The 23,115-nt window shown below is 38.1% G+C and overlaps 1 protein-coding gene across 3 annotated transcripts in view; it reads left to right on the top strand.

Annotated features, from left to right (window-relative positions):
- The window catches only part of LDAH (lipid droplet associated hydrolase), a 111,745-nt gene that overhangs the window by 33,868 nt on the left and 54,762 nt on the right, over positions 1-23,115 (top strand). For all 3 annotated transcript variants that reach the window (XM_032682936.1, XM_032682937.1, XM_032682935.1), the window contains exon 4: positions 16,715-16,884. In XM_032682936.1, the coding sequence (XP_032538827.1) occupies positions 16,715-16,884 (170 nt within the window). The remainder of the gene's footprint in view (positions 1-16,714; positions 16,885-23,115) is intronic.

Genomic DNA, 23,115 nt, shown 5'->3' with positions numbered 1-23,115 from the left:
CAGGTCAGAAGTGAAGTACCATGATGGTGTTGTGTCAGGTTTTATTCAATATATTCACCCATGACCTGCAGAATGAGAGTAAACAAAGAAATTTCTCAGTTTGTGAATGGCACTTCATAGCATTTAATTACTGGGAAGACATTAGATGTGAGGGAACCGTGTAAACATCTCACAAAATTTGATGGTTGGGCAAAAAGATGGTAGACAAGTTTCAGGAGAGATAAATATGAATTAATGCATCTGACAAAAAAGATCTTCTTTAACTCTGCCTAGGCAATCTTGAACTTTGAGTACATTTATAAAACTCAGGAAAGATACTAGTGTCATCACTGACCGTTCTGTAATATTAATCATCTCTCATTGCACAGTGGCAGACAAAAATTTAAGGTAACAAAGCAAATAAAAGTGGGGGAAGAGTGGGAGCTAGCAGAAAAGAACAATTCATACTGATGCATTTACAACAGTGGTCTACAAAGTTTTTTGCTCCTGCACTGCTGTCAGTAAAAAAAATTTGGGGCACACACCCTCAACATATCATTTTTAAAAATTTAAATTACATACATGTTCCTCTGCATTTCTGGTACTTCTTTCCTATACCCCACTGTACATGCACCCCATTTCAGAGACTACTGATTTAAAGTGTGCAAGCCTTTAAATAGTGCACTTAACTTGTAAATGATGATGCTGTAAAGGGGTCTAAAATTAAGCAAACTGTGTGGAAGTATTATGTCTGGTTATATGTAGATCAGGTAAATTTTGAAAGTCTAAGAAAGACTAAAACAAGTTTTCCAACAGCAGACATCAATCACAGACTACTTCCTAATTGACTGGAGGCATATCACTTAGCAGTTTGGAAACCAAACAAAGCTACACCCTTCATTTTTACTTCTCTATGATATCCTTCTATTCAGAGAGTTCTTGCAGGCTGTACTCCACAAAGACACACACCATTAATTGAACATTTCTGTTTCCAGCAATCAGTCCACTGTGAAAAATAATTTGAATCTTATTTTTACTCAGTGAACACAATGAAAAATTATACCTCAGTTTCAATGTCCTTATCCTCCTCCTCAGCTTTTAAAAAAGCGGTTGTTTTGAACACTGCTGTGGCTGCAAAACAGGCCCACATCAATCCTTAGATGTAGGCAAAATTACAAAAAGGAGAACAGTTTTCTAGCTCTTTCTTATTCTGTTTTAAATTGGCACTAAAAATGGATAGACAGCCTATGCACATACATAGCCATGTCTTAAAATGGTCTAATTCCGTGGACATCTGCTGTGGCTTGACAAGAAATAGGAAATAAGAGATCGCAGATGGAAGTAAGAGTAGAATCAAAGAGTCATTAAGGTTGGGAAGGATCATCAAGTGCAACCTTGACTGAATGCCACCATGCCCACTAAACCATATCACAAAGTGCCACCTCTACTCGTTTTTTGGATACTTCCAGGGATGGTGACTCCACCCTTCCCTGGGGAACCTCTTCCAATGTTTAACCACTGTTTCAGTGAAGAAATTTTTCTATATATCCAACCTGAACCTCCCTTGGCACAATTGAGGCCGTTTCCCCTTGTCCTATTGCTTGTTACCTGGGACAGGCCGACCACCACCTGGTGTAGCCACCTGGCTACAGCCTCCTTTCAGGGAGTTGTAGAGAGCGAGAACACCCCCCTGAGCCGCCTTTTCTGTGGGCTGAGCCCCCCCAAATCCCTCAGCAGCTTCTCATAAGACTTATGCTCCAGCACTACAGGCTGGGGACAGAGTGGCTGGAGAGCAGCCAGACGGAGAGGGACCTGAGAGTTTGGATTTACAGGAAGCTGAACATGAGCCAGCAGTGTGCCCAGGTGACCAAGAAGGCCAATGGCATCCTGGCCTGGATCAGGAACAGTGTAGCCAGCAGGTCCAAGGAAGTGATTCTTCCCCTGTACTCACCACTGGTGAGGCCACACCTGGAGTGCTGTGTCCAGTTCTGGGCCTCTCAGTTCAGGAAGGATATTGAGGTGCTGGAGCAGGTCCAGAGAAGAGCAACGAGGCTGGTGAAGGGACTCAAACACAAGTCCTATGAGGAGAGGCTGAGGGAGCTGGGGTTGTTCAGCCTGGAGAAGAGGAGGCTCAGGGGAGACCTCATCACTCTCTACAACTCCCTGAAAGGAGGTCGTAGCCAGGTGGGGGTTGGTCTCTTTTCCCAGGCAACTATCAGCAAGACAAGAGTGCATGGTCTCAAGTTGTGCCAGGGGAGGGTTAGGTTAGATATTGGAAAGAATTTCTTTACAGAGAGGGTGGTCAGACATTGGAATGGAAGGGAAGTGGTGGATTCTCCGTCCCTGGAGATTTTTAAAAAGGGACTGGATGTGGCACTTAGTGCCGTGGTCTAGTAACCGCAGCGGTAGTGGATCAAGATTTGGACTTGATGATCTCGGAGGTCCCTTCCAACCCAGCTGATTCTATGATTCTGTGACCCTTTGTTGCCTTTCTCTGGACACCCTCCAGCACCTCAGTGTCCTTCAAGAAAAAGGACACAGGTTTGGTTTGGTTTGTCCTTAGGACTGCCAAGATACTACTTTTGGTAGTACTTCACAAGTACTTCACAAGTAACATTGAGAGTAAAGAAAAATTAAATCAAAGTCAATTTGTTTATTTATTTGTTGTAATAGTCTTTGTATGCCAAGCGCTACAGAAATATGGAATTGTGTGATTCTTAATTGATTAAAGAGACACAACTGATGCGTTAAAATATATACCTAACAAATAGCTAGCCATCAGTCATCTCTTAATGATACAATATTTGGTCAAGTGATAAATTATATTAAAGATAAGTCTCTTGAACTTTCTAAACTGTACAGATGAGTATTGGGCTATACAAAGTCAAATTACAAACACTTTATTTACAGTGTCAGCAAGGCATATTTTCTCTTTGGTACAGATTGTCTACTGAATGTTGGTTTGCATCTGAATCACTATTAACTTCCTTTTGAATGAAACGCCATTCTTAATAGTCAAGTTAAAAGATAAAATTCTAGTTTGATCTTTTATGTTCTATGGACTGTAGAAGATAATAGTATGTCCTTAAAATCTGTTAGGCTAACCTTAGTTCATAGTTCTTGACAAAAAGAGGTAGGTAATGATTGATTTCTAGTCCATCAAAAGAATATTTCCATTGCTTTCTCTTTACACATGGAGGGTAGGGCCTTTAGGCCATTTTGAAACTGCATTACATCCTTAAGAAAGAATATGGAAAAAGCACAAAAGTGGTGAAGGGATAATAAATTATCTGTGAAGACATTGAGTGTGTGATCCCAAAATGTTAACGTACCATCAGTGTGAAGTTTTGAAGTGAAATTGTGTATTAAAAAAAAAATAAATTCTAGTGTTACATGAAAATTTGGAAGCCGTGTGGAGCTTGAATTTATTTGATATATTGCTTCTTGGCTGTTGTTACAATTCATCTGAATGGAGTTTGCTTTTGCAGCCCTCTGGCTTCTAATGAAACTGCAGAATTGACTATGAGTGAGAGTCTGCCTCTAGCTCAAGTGATATAAATCTACAAAAAATGACTGAAATTATTTGGGTCAAACTGAATTTTTACTTTAGCAAATTAATAATCTTGTTAATTGCTAGGTAGTTGTCCACCAAATGTCAGATATAAGTGTGGGCATGGTTAGCAGATTTGAGCCATAAGTTTCTACCATCATGATATGCTGTGCTGGCAGGAAAAAGCCTAAAATAGTAGCCTGAGCAAGACAAGGAGCATGGTGTTCTATAATAAGAGGGTTATGAGTTATTTGAGACAGTGATTCCCAAGCTGTGATCTGTGGGACACTGGTGGTTCCCAGGACACTTGCTTGTGGTTCACGAAGAGCTGGCTGATCAGATGAAGTTGGCACTCTGGCCACTTTCCACTTGCTGAGCGGAATGAATAGTAACTAAGAATACTTTTCCAATAACACTTCTTTTGTGTAAGCGTTTGCTGTGGTGCCCTTAGAGATGTTGTGCCACCACAGATGTGTGGTGAGGGTGAGCGGTGGGATTGTGGTCTGTACTGCTGCAAACAGGAGAGGAGGAGGTCATGAAAGTTGGGTGTTCCAAGAACTGGGCTCCTAAAAATAGGGACTCATCCTTGTTGTTGTGTATCATAGAATCATAGAATGGCCTGGCTTGGAAGGGACCTTTAAGACCATTTAGTTCCAACCCCCTTGCCATGGACACAGACACTTTTCACTAGAGCGGGTTGCTCAGAGCTTCATCCAACCTGGTCTTAAACGTTTCCAGGGAGAGAAGTTACACAGGCACAGGGACTCCATATGTATTTGGTAGTTTTCACTGGCTTGTGACTCATGTATTTTAAGTAGAATAGATATTTTTAGTGATTGCTGATGGTGGAGAATACCTGCACTGCTGAATCAGGTGAATCAGAGCTACTGGCAATCTGTTCGGTCAGTACAAAAACACCTCAGAATTAGTCTCTGTAGTACTTAGAAATTTTTTTGACCAGCAAATCATTATCTATGCTTCAGAACTGTTTGGTCAGTAATAACAGCAGAGATGTGGCCACACTGAGGTACACAGTGATAGCTGGGTTTAAAAGGCATTTATGTCTTGCATATTCATATGTACATATATATAGGGAGACAAGCAGTAGGTAGGCAGCTGGGCTGGCATCTCACGTGCATACTTTAAGCTTATGCATACACACATTTAATTCACATTACACACATTTAATTCACATTAATTTCTATTTCAATAACATTTTCTGCTTCCTAGGCATATAAATTAAAATACCTGAGAATCAATGAAAGATGGATTATCTCTAATGTAAGTTCTTTTGAGGTTTGGTCAGTTGTGTGTATATATTACAGACCCAGAGAACTCTGTAGTCATGTTTATGTCCCAGACCACATTCAAATTCTGCTTAATTTTAATGCAGAATTATATGACATGATTTCTGCCAGCCTAGGGGTATCGCAGTGTAGATACATTAAAACCCCCAAGGATCAGGCATGTCATTCAGGTAGAATTTTACTAGTTTCATAACTATTTCATAGCCAAGAGTAATTTTTTTTAATGTATAGAGAGGAGAAGCTTCCTGTTTACAGAGCTGGCCTTGGCATTGATTAATCACATTGAGCTCCTCACATGGTATTCGTCAGCAGCAAGGGATCCCACATTGGGGTGTGCACAGAGGAACTGGTTGTTTTCACAGGATGGGACAGGAACTGTCAGCTCAGTGCAGTGCAGTGCTCCTGCCCCTCCTGATCCAGCAAATTCTCATGCCCAGAAACCCTATTCCTTCCTTGTCTTGGAAAAGGCAGCCTAAGGAAGGAAGTGTGTGTGCACATGTAAAAGTTATTATGAGGCATTTAAATGTTGAGGTTTTTGTCTTTGCCTGGTAAGATCTGAATTTTACTGTATGGTTTTAGTGCTAGGTGTCTATTTTAAGGAAACAAACGGTCATTTCATGTTATGAACCCACTGGAATGTTTGAAATCTAAATGTGTGAAAAATAAGCAGCCCTAGGGATGCTGCAGTACTCCATTTACTTCTTTCCTTTTAGCCACATTCAGTTAATTATTCATGGAGGTCCCATAATCATGGCCATAATTATGCAAATACATCCTTAGAGTGAAATCTTGGCATTTAGCGTTGACTTTATCAGTCTTGCTTAATTTTCAGCATGTGTTTAAAGGTCCTGTTCTGTTTAAAATCAAAACTAAGAAAATAAAATTTTGCCATATGTGAAGTATTTCTAAGATGCTCTGTTGTTTTCTTTTCTGGCCATCCAAAATGATAACAATTTTAACTACTCATACCTTAGCAACCATGTATTTATTTGTAATGATCACTTAAACACTATTAAACTCATTTTAGTACCACTTAATGCATAGCTCTATGTTCCATTGACTTCAATGGAGTCGTGACTAATTTTTGTTGACATTACTAAGAATAGAACTTTGTCTTTACATTTCTTATGGCTGCATGAAAAATAGGTTCTCTGTATTCTCTGATTCTTTCAAGGTTTTCCCCTCAGTCTGTCAACAGAATACCTGTTGGCATATTTTTTAAAAATGTCCATTAAGAGCTTTCTAATCCAATTCTAGTACTTAATTCAACTAGTTCCTGAGTAAAAAGAACCAGAAATTTTCATCCATATCTACAAATAAGAGTAATATAATTCTGTTTCTGAAGATGGGTTTGGCTTGTTGATCATTGTGAGTCCCTTCCAAATTGGCATATTCTGTGATTCTGTAATAGCTTTTGAAACCTGATACAATCTTCTGGATCTTTATCCGGAAAACAAGATGTTAAAAAAAAAAAAAAAGACATCAAGACATCCATCCATTAGAGAGTACAATGTCTTTACTGCATTCCAGGAAACTTTGGATGTAGGTTTTGAAATTGTTTATGGATCATATTCTACCTTTCCCCCCATGACACAGATATGTTCTCCAACTGGTACCATCATTTCTGATTACATACAGATGGCTGTTGGGGGGTGGGGAAAGTGTTCAAGAATGTGAACTCTATGAAGAGGTAACAGTTGTATCTTCTGGTGTCCTGATTTCCAAGAGACGACCAGCACTGTCCTGTTTCAGAGTAACTTATTTAAATGTATACCATACTATTATAGGGAAAGTAAAACCCTAACATAATTCAATAAACACAATATTGAGATGATTCAGATTGTTTTCCCCGGGGGGTATACTTAAGAATCTTTTAACCCAACTCACTTTGAAAGATATAGTTATGGCTGCTAACAGAATGAAAACAAAGTATCCCCAATAGCAGAGAATAATTCCTTGTGTCTGAAGGTGTAACAGGTCTGGATTTTTTTTTTTATAGTTGAGTCAAAAAAGTTTATTTTCTTCATAGGTTAGCTGTAGGAAGAAAGCTGATCAATACTTTTATTTACTAATAAGAGTTTCTACTTTATGATAGAGATCTTTGATTTAATTTGATATCCACAAAGCTTGCAACAAATGGTGCAGATCTCGATGGGATCCAGTGTTTGGTGGCATTTTTTTTTTAATTGACAGTGATCTTCAGCTGTAAGACTGAGGAATCATCACAACATAATTCCAGATTCTAAAATCAATCAGGTTTGGAACATGGGCCCCTTCTTGTTTTGTTTTGGTTTTGGGAGTTTCCTTTTCTTTAAGGAGCAATGTGGGCATTTCAGGGAAATACAGGAAACTGTAAAGCAGAGTGTGCAGGAAAAAGTAACTGCAAATGGTCTCATTCTGAAATAATCAGTAGTGAATTACTCATACCTCCAGTGTATCTACCTAAATCTCTCAGTAAGATCTGAGTAGAGGCTGAGTGCTTAGAGAAATGATAAAGAAAATTATATGGTACTGTGGACTCAGGTTGAATGAGGGGGTCCCAAAGCTGCTTGCTGGGTGAAGGAGTTTTTGTTTTTTCCTAGTTTTGATACCACATGGCACTGCTCTCTTTCTTTACGCCAGACATTCGTACCTTCCTAAAGGCTGAATTTTAGGATTAGTGGATTCATACATCTATTAAAATTATCTAATTTAGCTATGAAATTACTGGTGTGGTCAGGTGACTACTTAGTTTTCAAATTATTCCCCATTGGTTAAACGTTATAGCAGATAATTAAAATTCTCAGGGGTTGCCATTGTAGTGTCATATTTTTCCAAACAGAATTATGTTTTCAAACATATTACTAAAGGGTCTTTGCTCTCAGACACTCCACTGACTTCTGTACTGGTGTTTACATGATTTGGAGGAAGAAGTTTTATTCTTCAGTTAATCATGAAGAGAGCAATTTCAGTATTTCTGAATTCACTTTATTATAAAACTCTACTTGATCATATTTGGATCTGTTTATATCTAGAGTGCAGGTCAAACTCAGTTGCTGTCTTTTTATATAAATTATACTGCAAAGCTGCAGGCAGTTTCAAAGCATTTGTATTGAGCTGTTACTTTAATATCTGCTAATTTAAATGAGTGAGAAAACCAAACTTTGTCCAACTGTGACTCTAGAACTGCTTGTGGTGAATTGGTTTACTTTCCATGTCGGATCTCTCACCTGTGCAAAATGAAGACCAAAAAATCCCTTATTCATCTGTAGTGACAGATCTTGGAATGGTTTGGGTTGGAAGGGATCATCTAGTTCCAGCTTCCCTGCCATGGGCAGGGACACCTTTCATAAAAGTAAGTTGCTCAAAGCCCCCTCTAACCTGATCTTGAACACTTCCAGGGATGGGGCATCTACAACTTCTCTGAGGAATGTGTTCCAGTGCCTCACCACTCTCATAGTGAAGAATTTCTTCCTTTAGTCTAATCTAAACCTGCCTTCTTCCAGTTTAAAGCCATTCCCCTTTGTCCTATCACTCCATGCCCTTGTAGAAGTTCCTATCCAGCTTTCTTGTTAGGACTCAGTTTTGTAGTGGTGTCACTTAAACCTCCATTTCAGCTATCAGGTAAAACTCCCAACTAAAATGAAACCATCACATTACCTTGGGCATGTTGCCATAGTTGCCATGCTGAGCAGTTCAGGCCAGTGACTAAGAATGAAACCTTCAGCATTTTCTTCAGGAAGGTTAAAAAGGAAATTGCTATCTTGGTAATAGAGAATTAATTTTTAAACAATGTAACAGAACACTGGAGAAGAAGAGATATAAATCAGAATTTGAAGTGGTCATTTGGCAAAACTGTGTTTCCACCTGAAACATACAAAGCTTGCACTGCACAGCACGTGCAAACGCTTATTTAAAGCATCAGCAACTGATAAAGAAACCTGCTAAATTTATATAAAGTAGAAAGTGAAATGATTTTCATAAATTCAGGCTTTTACATATACTGTTTTGTCCATTTCTCTTTTGCCAGCAGGGATCAGTGCTGGGAGTCACTGAGCCGTGGCTGGTTCCCTTTGCTGTCAGCTCACACTCCTTGTGCAAAGAGGAGCCCACACAGAGATTACAGGGCTTTTCAAGCCAGCTTAGGAGCATGGACTGAGTGCTGTGAGGTAGCACTGCATGGCAGAGTATTTTGCATACGTGCTGTGCTACTGCCCTCGGCACTGGTAGCAGGGGGTCGGTCGTGTTCTCTGCTGGAATCAACTGACGTAGCTCTTTTCAGTCAGCACTGTGGCACCAGTTTACAGCATCAGGGAATATAAGATAACAACTTTGAAAGCCTCTTATAACCTATAAATAAATTTTGAAGGATGAAAGATGGAAAAATGTTATATTTGCCTAAGTGGCTCATTTACTGCTTAAAAAGGATGCAGATGGTATTGTTACATAATTTGGACTTGAATATTAAATTTAATGTTTCCATGGACAAATGAACATAGAAACCTACACTTTGCTTTATATTTCTATTGAAATAGTATCATCCAAGATGAATATACACAAGAGTAAAGAAAAAGAACTAAGTTTACTCAATGCCATCCTAATGCCGTTATAGAAGCTAGTCAGGCAGGAAGTGCATTAGTGTTATTTTAGTGTTATTCTCAAGATAAGTTTTATTTTGGTATTATTTTGAAGAGTCATAATTAGTTGAATGTTTCAGTCTTGGTCTCTATTGCAGTTCTGAATAAAATTTTGGGAGGGATTTTCAAGGAAAATTGGGATGGGCCTAACAAAAGTTATAGGTTGAATTCAGTAGAAGGATCAAACACTTCATAAAATGTCACCCATCAATGTGTATGGTCACTGTGAGGTAAAAATTCTTATTGTTAATCCATAACGGCCCCTCTCAGCTCCTTGCTTTTTCTCTTTTCCTTCTCTTGACATCGTAGTGTGCTCCTTCTCCTTTTCTCTTACTTTGGAAATAATTCTTTTTATTTCCTGTCTGTGAAATAACATGGGTTGTCTTCCTTGGCCAGCTGTCTTACTCTGCTCCAAATTTCGGCTCTCCCTTGTTTGCTCTCAGTACTTCTTTCTCTATTTGTATCTGTTTAAACTTCCCAAAGTTTTGAAGTGCTGTTTTCAATAGGTGTGACTGTTGGACTTGCCTACTGTGGCACAGCACCTCATTTGTCATACACCAGAGGAATCAATGCCTGTGAAGTGATATTCATCTATTTTTGTTTCCTTCAACACTCACAGAATTTCCACTGTCCTTTCTTTACCATCTATGCTATATCTTCCTAGTCTTGGTGATGTGCAGAACATCGTTACTCTTGTTTTCTTTCATTGTTAAACTGTATAAAAGCAAGTTTTGTTGCAGTGTAAAGTTTTGTTTGTGTGGGCAAGTGGAAGGCATTCACAGAGTGTGTCCAGAAAACGTAACATGGACAATCAGTTTTCCATGGGCTCGGATCTCTCTGTTTTTGCTCCTTGACGTCACTTCTTGTTAGAAATTCAGATCTACTCGTATAGAGTGGTGGTTCTCTAAACTCTGCCCTGCTAAGGGGTTGTTTTTTAATTTTTATTTTACTATTTGTTTTCTCTCTTTGTAATATGATGCTGAAAATTCTTACAGATTGTACTTTCTGCAGTTGTTCAGCTTAGTGAATGCCTGCAAAATGCAGTCATTCAAATACAGAAAACTTTTCCATCTATGTTATGTAAAACACCTATGTTATATTTGCTTCATGCATGTTAGAGTGGTTGGAATGGAGACATTGATTGGTGTAAAACTGCGTAATAAAACACTCTTTAATGGTGTTTACCTTGCCAAAATTGGAGACAAAGTTTGTGCTGTTACCTCAGCATACCTTGGTAATAGTTACCCTAATCAGAGGGAAGCAAGACTGTGAATGCAAAATAAAATAAGTTTCTAACAGATTTCTAAATTTAATAAGTTCAATATGCTCCTGTATGCTTTTAATAAAAATTTGTGGTTTAGTATTTGTCATGTTTATTAGTTCATTCTGTCACACTATGCTTGTACTAATTTAATTATAATACAACTTCCTTTGAAAAACAGATTAGGTGTTAAACAAGTGTCCCAGCAATACATATGCAGATAGCAAAGGAAATCAGTAGTTCAATTTGTAAAATAAGGTCTTGTTATTTTTCTAGTAAAGAAAATAATACATACGACCACTTCAGTATCTTAAGTAAATGGTAATTTATTTGTGGAGGATACCTTTACAAAAAGTAATTGCTCCAATAAACACTAATGAGTGGTGTGTTTATCTTAAAAGTTGCATGAACAGTTCCTGAGGGTGCTAGGGACAGCCTAAGGTCTAAAGGTTAATCTAAAACGCAATGCTTTAAGACCCGGTTCCTGGTGTTCTTCAGTATTTATTGTACATTCTTTCACGGTTTCCATCCCATTTCTTTGGCATTTTATTGCTTGCTCATACAAATTATCCAGGGTTCACTAATCAAATGAAAAATTGGGTGAAACATTCAGGTTTTAAGCAATATGTCTTTAGGGGATGCCTGTAGTAGACTCACCTTAAGTCTCAATTTTTAACCTTACAGTTCTATCTAAACAGTTTCAAGTGGCATCATTCAGTTGTAAGAAATTATTGTCTTTGCTATAAGAACAAAAGCAGTCAAATTATTTATTTAATTTCCAGAATTAGAGTCCTGATTATGCACACCATTTTAACAGCTAATCCTTCTGAGTAATTAAGTTGTGGGGTTGCTTTCTCCCTGTCATAAGATAAAACTTCCCAGGGGTTGCTTCATCTGAACAGAAGTTACTCAGTCACAACTGCTGCTCCTCCCACCAGGCAGTGTGTGTGTTTGCAGTGGAAAAAGGATGTGATGTGTAAAGTGTAAAACACTTGGCCCAATATGCTGATTGTACTTAGGGTATTTGGTGGAGATGCAGTGGACTTAACGTGACGCTGAGCTAACTCTCCTGAATCATGTGGTTGGCTGTACTTGATGCTTTGTGCCTTTTCATACGCTTTGCTATCATCATTGACCTGTCAGTATTTTCTCCCGCTTTGCTTTGCTTCCTATTGATACTTTCTTGTTACAGCATTTTCATGTGTTTAAAAACTTGTTGTTTCTCCTTACTGCTAGCATTAAGCTGCATGATGATATGCCACAAAGCTGAAATGAGCACCATCTTCAGAGGAAGAGGTGAATTTTTTTCTAGCCCCCTGGTTCAGTCTCCAGATATTTACTTGTCCTTATCCTGCAAAAGGTCCAGTTCTGAAAATTCTTGACCAGAAGATTTTATACGAGGGGTTCATTAGAGATTTTTCTTAGATATCCTGCTACCACCTCCTAGAGTAAGTGGTCCAGGGAAGAAGACGCAGTGCAGATAGACCAGTGGTTTTTACCTCCCATTCCTTCAGGACATATAATCACAAGTTACCTTTCCACATAGTTCCTTACTTGTTCATGAGTAATTTGGAGGCCTTGTGTATGAGCAGATCTTGGGACAGACTTCAAAGTCACTCCCTGACAAGTGAACAAGTGTCTGTATGTACTGAGCTCAAATACTCAGTCACCTGTTGTGACCAGAGCAGTTTGGAGTTTGGACATGTAAGCCTTTCCTTTTGAAATTCAGAAAGTACAAAAGCATGCAGACATTTGAGGGTACTGTTGGAAAATCTGGCCTCTTGTATCTTTTTGAATCATCCAGTAAAAAGAAGTCTATGATTTTTGGAGACTCTTTAATGATGGGCTACATTTTGTGAATTGCCAGCCTAAAGTCTGCTTGTATAACTGCTGTGCTTTTTTTTTCTGCTTAAGAATTTCCCTTGTATACACAGCAGAAAAAACAAACAAACACAATTCTCTGTTATTTCCCTGAAAACCAAAGTCCTCTTTCCTAGCAAGATTAACTTGTCGACTAATCTTAGAGCAAACACTTTATTTTAATCTATCATTGTTTTCTGCCTGTGGTTTTAGCAGAGGTCAGAAAAAGAGATTCATTAAAGTGATGGCGCATTTGTTTTTCCAAAAGCACATCAGAAGATTAATGCTTTGCCAAAGAAAATAAAGAAATACAGTATTTCTTTTAATAAACTTCAGCTAAATAAAGTCTTAAGATCACATGTCTTGGCGCAGATGGGGTGTTTGCAGCGTAAGGTACAAGTCTTATAATTTCTACTATCTGAAAACTGCTTAAATGAGCTGTCCTTCAGCCATGGCATGTATTCCACACCTGAAGTGAAGTCACTCTGGTCCCTTCTCTGATGTAGAGCCATTGGAGAGCTGACTGCCAGTGTGTTTGTGCAAGTCTGTTTGCTTATACAAAGAACCCATTTAAGCTTCTCCACCCAAGAAATTCATGTTGATTTTGGATAATTCCTGGGTGATTTTATTCTGTAAAATAAAGAAATAAATCTTCCAAACTTGTGACGCAGCCCAGCTCTCACATATTTTGGACTATGAGAAGTGTAGCATTTGGGTTGGGGAAACCTGAAGTGACATGAGGCGTGGGCAACTTTATATTTGTCCAATGCAAAATAGGATACATATTTCGATATAGAGTTACTGGAGTTTCACCTGATGAGAGCGGGGTCAGTCCATGATGAGAGCTTTGCATGCAGATCACCAAACCCCATACTTCACACTCATCCTCCAGTGTGGCTCTCCAGGAATAGTGCCAATGTGATTGGGTTTGGCAACAAACCAGTATTTTGGAAGGAAAGGAAAGGTTGTATTAAACAGCTGAAATATTTCTCTCGGGTCAGCCTTGGCTGTCAGGACTCGCAGCCTCAGAGGGTTTGTATGTGTGTGTAACACAGACCAGTAGCCGTGGGAATTGGAGCATCTTTGCTCTGAGTGGTGTGAAATGCTCTGTGCTGAGGATGATTCAGCCCAGTGCAGTAGAACGGGTGTCCATGGTCATCATCGATCACAACTAACCCATCCAGTTAAAAATTGCTTCTTCAGTCTCTGCTCTCCCCAGCTCCCATGAGGAAACACTAGTGCACAGGCTTGAGCTGAGTATGCTCAAGTCCTAAACTGAAGTCTGGGCAAATGCAAGGAGGAAAAGCCCTTCTTTTTACTGTACTCTTAATCCCCAGCCATATCCTTCCTCTTTGGCAACACAACTGGTTCTGAACAGGCACATCTCTGCTGAAATCAGTAACAGCCGTGAATATGTTGGCCAGAATCTCTACGCTGCTCTTTATTAGATAACTAAATAATAAGATATCTGATGTATTCATAAATAATAATATAATAAATAATAAAATAAGTAACTGTATTCGTCTGACATAGTTATCTAAACTTGGAAAATGTCGAGATGGGGTTAGACTGTCTCTGCTGCACTGTTTATTAGCTGCATGGCAGCAATGTTCAGCAACTATTTTAGCAGATACAGAATTCATATAGTGAAAAAAAGCCATTAACCTCATGAGACTGAATAATGCAAATAAAAATTTGTTTTCTTTCCTTGTTGGTTTCTGGGTTCTTGTGAACCAGGAGAATTCTCTAGATTTATATGTCTACTTTACCTCCTTTTCCCTTTTTCTAACTGGCAAATAAGCTGAAATTCTTGTAAAAAACCTTATTTTCAAGAATTGAAATGGAATGTCAAACATTATAAGATGTACTGATAAGTTACTGAGATGACAGTGCCTGACTAAGACAGTATGGAAATGATAGCAAAATGACCTGCACAAGCCAACACATGGTGATATGCATATACTCAATAGAACTTATTCTGTCACTTGTTTCTGTATCCAGTGGCCTCTTGTATTTCAAGTATTCTGGGGGTTTTGTGTTACATATACCTGTAATTAGACTTGTGATATAGACAACCTGTTCCTTCATGAGACTGAGCTGCTGTGTAATTAAATATATTTAAAAATTTAAATAAAATGTAGACCTAATAAACAAAATATTACTTCTCATCTAATTTTGCATTCCTTGAGTGTGTTTTAGTAAACCTTTTTTTCTTTTTGAGTAAATTACTATAAGTTATGCTGGGATATGACCATCAGTAGTTTTAGTAGAAATATTAGTTTAACTGAAGAACTTCTTTGTTGTCATCTTTGTGCTAATAATTTAAACTCAGAAAAGAGCCATCAGAACATGTTCTTGAGCAATTATTTTGCTTCTAAAGGTTATGTTTCATGCAGATAATCAAAAAGGTGTTATAGTGCCAGCCCACTTGGGCTACTAATTTGTACTGTCACTGTCAGCCTTCCAATAGCTTCACTACAGTAACATTGGTAATTTTTGGTATTTGAGGTTACTGTCCAATTGCCATCAAACTTACTACAGCGTATTAAAGTCCCGTCAGCCTTTGTGATTTGATAAACGCTGTTCACAGTCCTAGGCAGTTCACTCATAGTTGTCGCTTTCTCCAAGCAGATGCAGAACCAACTCCCATCTGAAATGGATCTGTGATACTATCTGACTTTCTCTTACAGTAGTTTTTCAGTGCATTTCAGTCTTTTTAATGTATTTATAGTATCGATGGATGCTTTCTTTCACATTTATTTTTCACGCAGGGAACTGTTGCAGAGCACATCAAAAGAAACCAAGTGGAAAGTCACACCTAATACTTGGTTAGGACTGTGGGTGCACTATCTCTGTCAACTACTCCTGAAAAGGTGTGTGGCATTTGCCAGGAACCTAGATGCCATCTCTAGGACCATGGATCAGTGATGAGCCAGTCCCTATCATGTGTCTGAACCATGCTGCCAGGAGATTTAGCTTATTTCAGACTAAAGCTACATCCAAAGTCAGCCTGCAAGGAGTATAAAAATCGGAGTTTTAAATTGGAGTATGAAATTGAATCCTGAGATAATAATATGGATTTAAGACATTAAGTGATATTAATGCGACTACATCTCCTTTAGGTAAGGTAGAGGCATACATTCCTTCATGCTTTCTGCCTCTTTTCTTTCATTCTTATTTTAGTATTTTTCTTACAGTCTTTTCAGTGGAGTAGTCCAGCTTAAACTGGAGTGGTATATCCTCAACGTAGCATTTAGTTTAGTGAGTAGGGCACTCTTCTAGCAGATGAAGGAGCTGTGAACCCCCTTAGATTGTGGAACTTGAGATCCATGTCACCCACCTCATGAGCAAGAGTTAAAGATGCCCGAATTGCTGTATATTCTTACAGACACTGGTTCAACTTTGTCTTGTTGACTGACCAGGAAGCAATGATCCAAATTCTCATAAGGGATTGCTCAAGCTCTCTTAAGAGGTCCCTGGCAAAACAGTGATCAAATTGCACAATAACCTAGAAGCATGAAGCTCTAACTTGATCTTCTTTGTGGCTGAATTGACAGTGATAAGAACCTGCATAAATAGGGGTAGTTTGTGTAGGTGCTAGTGCTCCGTGTTGACACATAGGCATTTCTGGTTTTCCTCATGACATGGGACATTTTTGTACATCTTTATTTTAAGACAGGAGATTTTGAATATCTGAAAGTTTTAGTGCATGATGACATACATGATAGTTTGTCTTCTGTGAGGAGGAATTCTTATTCCTGGGCAGTATTGCTCTTGTAAGTCCTGATTGCTCACTGTGAAGTTGGATTGATTTAAGCTGATCCAATGCTCTGAGTTTGGTCTTGTCCTTAATGAAGGAGACCACAATACTGGATGATGTACCAAGAAGCTCCACATGTTTCCTTATCCTTCCCTGGTTCCCAAGCTACACATAAGGCTTCACATCCTGTGAATGTGATTCATCAGTCTATATTTGCCAGTGGTGGTAACTTTAAATTATTATGTCTGGTGGTTTGAATTGGTTATTTTAAATTAATATGTGTATTTATTTCAGTGTTTTACAAAGAAGTTAGGTGGGGGGCAAGAGATACTTGAGATTTCTATCATTGAACCAAAGGACTTCTTTTCTTTTATGTTTCAGACACAGATATTAAGGAGCTAGAGGATGTTTTTGGACTTAACGGACAAGTAGAGCATAAGCTGAACTTCCTCAAAAAGAATGTATCAAAAGATATAAAGCTGGTACTGATTGCTCATTCTATTGGTTGCTACATCACCCTGGAGATGATGAAGCGAGCATCAGAACTTCAGGTACCTCAACCTTCTCAAATAAGTGTTACATTATTAGCAAAGCAGGGCATGTGCTTAGCCTGTGGGTAATGCCAAGGATTTCCTGTGGAAGCTCTGTTCTGCTATACACAAACTTTCAGTTAACATGAAACAAAAAGTTAATGGCTAATCCTACTAACATATAATACAGTAGTTTGATGTAAAAATAAGTTCTGAGTCTGAATTTGGACCTTTAATGCCCTCGGAATATAAAGAATTAATAACAGTGATAAATATATTTAGGATTTTCTTGTTCTCATCTTTAAGTAATTTTTAAGTAGATCACTAGATATTTGACAATTACATTATGTATTACACCAAAAATTGAGACTGGTTATGGTTTTAATAGTGATTTCTTATCTCGAGGTGAGCAGATTGCTGACTGGACATGGGGAAATGTATGGAAATAACTAGTAATATAAATTGTGATGAGTACTATGAAAGATGTTTTTAAAATTTAATACGTATGCAAATATCATTGCTTCTGCAACTCAGTTTTGGTTTGTGTAACTCAATGAGAGCTGTTACTGCATGTTCTGTGTATCTGAACATTTTCCTTTGTCACTGTGAAGCAATAAGAAGGCTGAAGCAGGACCATGTCCTTGCCCCTCTGGAGATGGTAAACTGTTAGTGCTCAGTAATAACTCACTCTAGAAGTGGATGATGAATGAAGAATACAGAATTTTTATTCTTAAATATTCACTCTTACTAAATCATTTTCTCTTTCTTTACATTATAAAATCCTCAGTGGAAGGAAGTGCCATGTTAGCATAAAGTCTGTGGTTAATATATGCATGTGGTTAATATATTCATATCCACTTCTTCATAACCATTTCCACTGCACATCTAACTCTTTTTTTCCTTTAAAGGAAAGAGCAACTAAAAATGTTAAACATGAGGATATATTTCCACAGGTATATTTCACTTTATGATTATAAACAAGGGCATTTTTTGAGAGAACTTTTATTACTGTTTTATCTTTTCAAGAAGGAGTATTCTAGAAAATACCGTATGCAGTAATTTGTCCAAAAATACCAACTTTGGTCAAAATGTGTACAGTATTTATTGCTCAAATGATTTTATCTGGTTTCAGTTAAACTATAAATTGTTGAATAACTATTTTACACCTGGTTCATTGGGCTCTGGCAGCTTGCTATTCCTCAGTGTTTTGAAACGTAGGGATCTTTGGGACACTCTTAGGCTGCATGGTGCACTGTGTGCATAAAGTTAATATATGACAAGCTACATTTAGGATGCATTTAACAATAGAAAATATTTGTGTAAGCTGGAGTATTGTGCAACCTTTGTCCCTTTGCCAAAAATAAGTTAACTCTTAGGTTTTGTAACATATGAAGTGTGATAATAAGAAACTTGTGTTTCCATCTCTCCCTTTATTTTTACTGGAATATTTGATTACCGCAAGATTTTGAGCACATATGTGTATTTTAGTAGCTAGATCATTTGATTTTATTTTTGTGTAGTTCTTATGTGATATTCTTTCATTACATGAATTTTCATATAGGTCTTAAATTCACTGCTTTAAGAGTCTTTCATATCTTACAGTTTCTTATCCTGAGCTAGAGGTTAATGTGTTGTATTTATTGTTCAAATAATCTAGTAGACATTTATATTTGGTATGTATGTTTAGCAGATTTGATTTTTAGAAACATAGAGTCATAGAATCGTTAAGTTTGGGAAAGACCTCTGAGGTCATTGAATCCAACTGTTGACCCAGCACTGCCATGTTCACCACTAAACCCTGTCCCCACAGTACCGTATCCACATGTTTTTTGAGCACTTCCAGGGGTTAGTGATTCCAGCAGTTCCCTGGGCAGTCTGTTGCAATGCCTGACCCCCTTTCTGTAAAGAAATTTTATTGCACAATTTAAAGCCCTGCCATGGTCTAGCCAAATACAGACTAGATTGTTCCTCTCTTAGTTCAGCTGTTGGTTGGAATCATCAAGGTTGGAAGAGACCTTCAAGATCACTGAGTCCAGTCATCAATCCAGCACCACCATAAATACCCCTAAACCATATCCCCAGGTGCCGCATCCAGATCCAGAGACCGTGACTCCCCCACCTCCCTGGGCAACTTATTCTAATGCTTAATCACTGTTTCAATGAAAAAGGTTTTTTAATATCTAATCTGAAACTCCCTTCAGGCCATTTCCTCTCATGCTTTCACTTGAGACAAGGCAGAAGAGACCAACCTCCACCTCCCTGCAGCCTCCTTTAAGGCAGTAGAGAGCAATGAGGTCCCCTTTGAACCTCCTCTCCTCCAAACTGAAAACCCCAACTCCCTCAGCTGCTCCTCATCAGGCTTGTTTTCTGGCTTTTCTAGCTTGTTTACCAGCTTCATTTCCCTTTGGACACGAACGCTGCTGGTTTCTTGGGCCTCTGTGCTCTGCAGGTTAATGGGGTACTGCATTGTTTTTCTTAAACTTCTGTGAAATTATGCTTTCTTATTTCATTAAGAGAAATTAAACAGGAATTACCAGTTTACTCCAGCATAAATTCAGTTTTGGACCCCATCCGTATTTTCCTCTTGTCTCTCAGGGAGGCTTATGTTAAGAACTCTTTCCGAAGACCCATTAGCACAAACTTAGTCTTAGCTTGATGCCTTTGACTAAGTCTGATTAGTAGAGAAAGGGCACACAGGTTACATCCACACTTGTAGTTACGTGGGGCTACTGCACAGATTTGAGTACTGGTCTAGTGATGTTTTTAAAGTTGTCTTTAAGTGACTTTTCAGCCCAAAGGAGCCAGCAACTCCCAGAAACAACCTGGAATGGTTCTGGGCTTGGCAGAGGCCCAGGACCATTCTCAGGAGTTAGTTTGGATGAAGACATCCTGTTTGGAGGCAGGAGTTGATTCAGCCTTGTGGACACAGACCATCCCATGCCCTCCTGTTTAGTGACAGGGCCAGGGAATGGTTCCTGGCCAGTCTGTTTTCTGGTTCACATGCAACCACAAACACTTTTTAGATGTCATGGTGGGTTTTGAATCTTGACAATATTCAATTTTGTGGCATCCAGATTTTGCCGAACTGCTAAAAAATTTTGACACTGGGAAGGAAAAAGATCAACCTCACTTTGTCAAGATGGAAAACTGCAATAATGTACAGCTTCCTTGATACTTGCTCTTAACCTCATAATCTTTGCTCTTCATTCAGATAGTAGAACTGAAAAATGAGACTGAGTGACAAAATGATTTTATCAGTTGTTGGAACATGAGCCTGACTCATAAATATGCTCCAAGCTCTGGGCATTCTCTTCTAAAATGCAAATCCTTACTTGGAGGATTTCCTTGTGCTTTGCTGGCAGCACTACTGAGCATTTCCTAAAACACCTCTTTTGATCATTAATTTAGTCAAAGATTGTCATGTTTCCTTGTTAATGAAATTCGGTCTGTTACAGCATTAGTCCTCCATTTACAGTGATGCTTTTGAAATGCCAGCACCTTTGTGGTAATAAATTAACACTTATTAATGGGTACAAAGTAAGTATTGCTCGTCCTGTGAAACTCATTGGTGAGAAAGAGCTTGAAACCTCTGAGTATGTATTAGTTTAAGCAAATAAAATTTCTGTAATATGTGATTCAAACCCATGCATTGCTACTATGTCTCAGTGATGTGAAAGAATATTGGGTATTGCTAGACCTTGGTTGATTTCACGAATAATAGCTAAAACCCCATAACTTGGAATAGTTGTGTATAAAACAAATTCATAGGTCACATCATTTCTGTATACAAGTTAATTGTTTAGTTCAACACTTGGTTATGAGTTTGGGAAGCACTTTCATAATGTTAGGAAAGAGAAACCTCACCATGTTTTTAAATATGAGTATTTCTACAGGAAAACAAGTGTCTTTACTATGGAATTACTGGAGATCCACAGGATCTGTGAGACTGGATTTGTGAGGGAGATTTTTTTAACAGTGCAGGAACTAGTAAGCATTTCTGACGTTTGAGATAATAGGAAATCTTTTCAGCTGCGTGAATGGAAGAGGGAAGGAACATATGAAGGAAATTACATTTGTTCAGTTTCTATTTTGCTGAGTTTAGAACCTGTTTATGTGATCCAAGACTGGTGGTGTTACCATTACAGAAAACATCTTCTGAAAGGATGGTAATGTAGCAGGCTCTGATGTTCTAGTGCATTTTGGAAGTAGAAAGAAGATGAAAAGGTAAAAAGAAATATAAATTTCTATTGAATTTTTGAAAGTTTCATTTAATATACTGGTATCTAATTCCAGTGTTGATCACCTAAAGTAGATGTCGCAGTACTTTTAAACAAAGTCATTTTACATAGCTGTTGTCTCGGTTAATAAATTTCTGGTGATTCTGGTGATCTCACTGATTATAAAGTTTAAAATATGCTTAGCAAAAAATATATTTTTTACCATCTTGAATGCTCTCTTACAAAAGTAAGCTTATCTCAGATATTTTGAAGAGTACAGTGAGGCTGCATAAAATAGAAAAATATTGTAGAAATATATGTTTTATAGCGAGAGAGTAATAAATATATATTTTATATATATTCTTTACTTATATAGAGAAATATAGAAAAATAACCAGAAGATCTCTGAAGAGAGAAGATATCTGCTCTCTATACTTTGTGTACCTGTGTGCCAGGGTGCAGTGTAACCAACAGCATGGTAGAAGCATAAATAAATATCCTTGGTTTGTACAGCTTCCTTGGATTTGTCCTTGCTGAGAACTGTTTGCTCTTGGTTCCTGAAGGGGTTGGAGTGATAGGTGGCATACGGATATGTGGTTATGTCTAGCAGTAGAGATCATGATCAGGAGAAACAGTATGGAGAAACACTATTTTTATATGAATTTCTTGTTTGTAACAGGCTTAAATGAAAAGTGCAAAAAATCACCATAAAAATTAAAGTGGTTAAAAGACTTACAGTAACACCAACCCAATGACAACATTTGCAAAATTATTATGCAGGAGAAAAGCAGATGGCTCTGCTTAGCAGACCTCGCAAGGGAATTGGTGCACATTTTAGATAAATGCATGTCTTGTGAAGAGAGCTATGAATTTCTAGGCCATGATACAAAACTAAACCAGTTCTGGTATATTTTTCTTCTTCTTCAGTCCATCCATCCAGATAAATGGACTAACATATTAAAAAACGAAGCAAACAGCATTGGGCTTATATGAACCCACCCTTCATCCCCCTTTAAGTGTTGAGGAAGCAAAAAAAGACAGACTCTAACAGAATTTTGCACAGATTTAAACATGAACCTAAGTTCAGCTGCCTTCAGTGAGGTGTGTGTGTGTTAATTTAACTTTATTAACTTTATGAATGTTTTAAGTTGGTCACTGAGTTGGACTATTTCTATTATATATATATATATAAATTTTTTTGGCAGTTCTCTCTATCAGTTCTTGATATATCAAGTCTTTGGGAGTATGTACAATGAAGCCCAGGTGGTCTGAGGCAGCAATTAGGCAAAAATTTGCTTTAGTTGTCAGCATACACATTGCAGAGTCTGAAAAATCCACCTTACAACTCTCAATGACACTTCAGGCAATATCAGTAAGTCTGATATTGTCTGGAACAGCCAGCAAAGCAGCAATATGAATTTGGGGCACATGCAAACATTCACAGCTCACTTACTTGGAAAAAGAGAGAAGTAATGCAGGTGATTTATTAAATCTAATCAAATAAAATAAATAAAATACTGTATGTTTGAAGCATCGAAGTTTCTGTGAAGATATGTGGAGAGGTTTGGGTTTTTTTTTAAAAAGGGAAAAAACGAAAACAACCTTCATATGAAAACCTAAGACAAACATAAAACGTTCTCTCTTTAGAGTGGGAGGCTGCAAAGCGAAGAGCTACAGTTGTTGAGTTCGTGGCAAAGACCTGTTAGAGAGATCTTGGCTTTTTTACTGAGACACCTATAAAAAGCCACCAGCCTGAATTTAAAAGCTCAACAAACCTTGGGAACACCATTGGTGAAAGGCTGATAACTGTGGAATGGGGTTGAGAGTGTCAGCTCACCCAAGAGACTGCCAGCAACCATTATTTTCACTGGCTTGATGACAGACCCTAATCCTTAGGGCCCCAGTCATATTCTCTTCTACCTCTCCTCACCACTGCTGAGGGGAATATAGAAACAATATGGAAAGTGAGATTTTAGTCAGTGTAATTCAAAGTAGGAAAACGTAAGAACAATAATTTTCGTTTCAAGAGACTTGG

This window comes from Chiroxiphia lanceolata, chromosome 3 (assembly GCF_009829145.1).
Source record: "Chiroxiphia lanceolata isolate bChiLan1 chromosome 3, bChiLan1.pri, whole genome shotgun sequence".
Classification (NCBI taxonomy): domain Eukaryota; kingdom Metazoa; phylum Chordata; class Aves; order Passeriformes; family Pipridae; genus Chiroxiphia; species Chiroxiphia lanceolata.
This window is presented reverse-complemented; position numbering and strand designations above follow the sequence as displayed.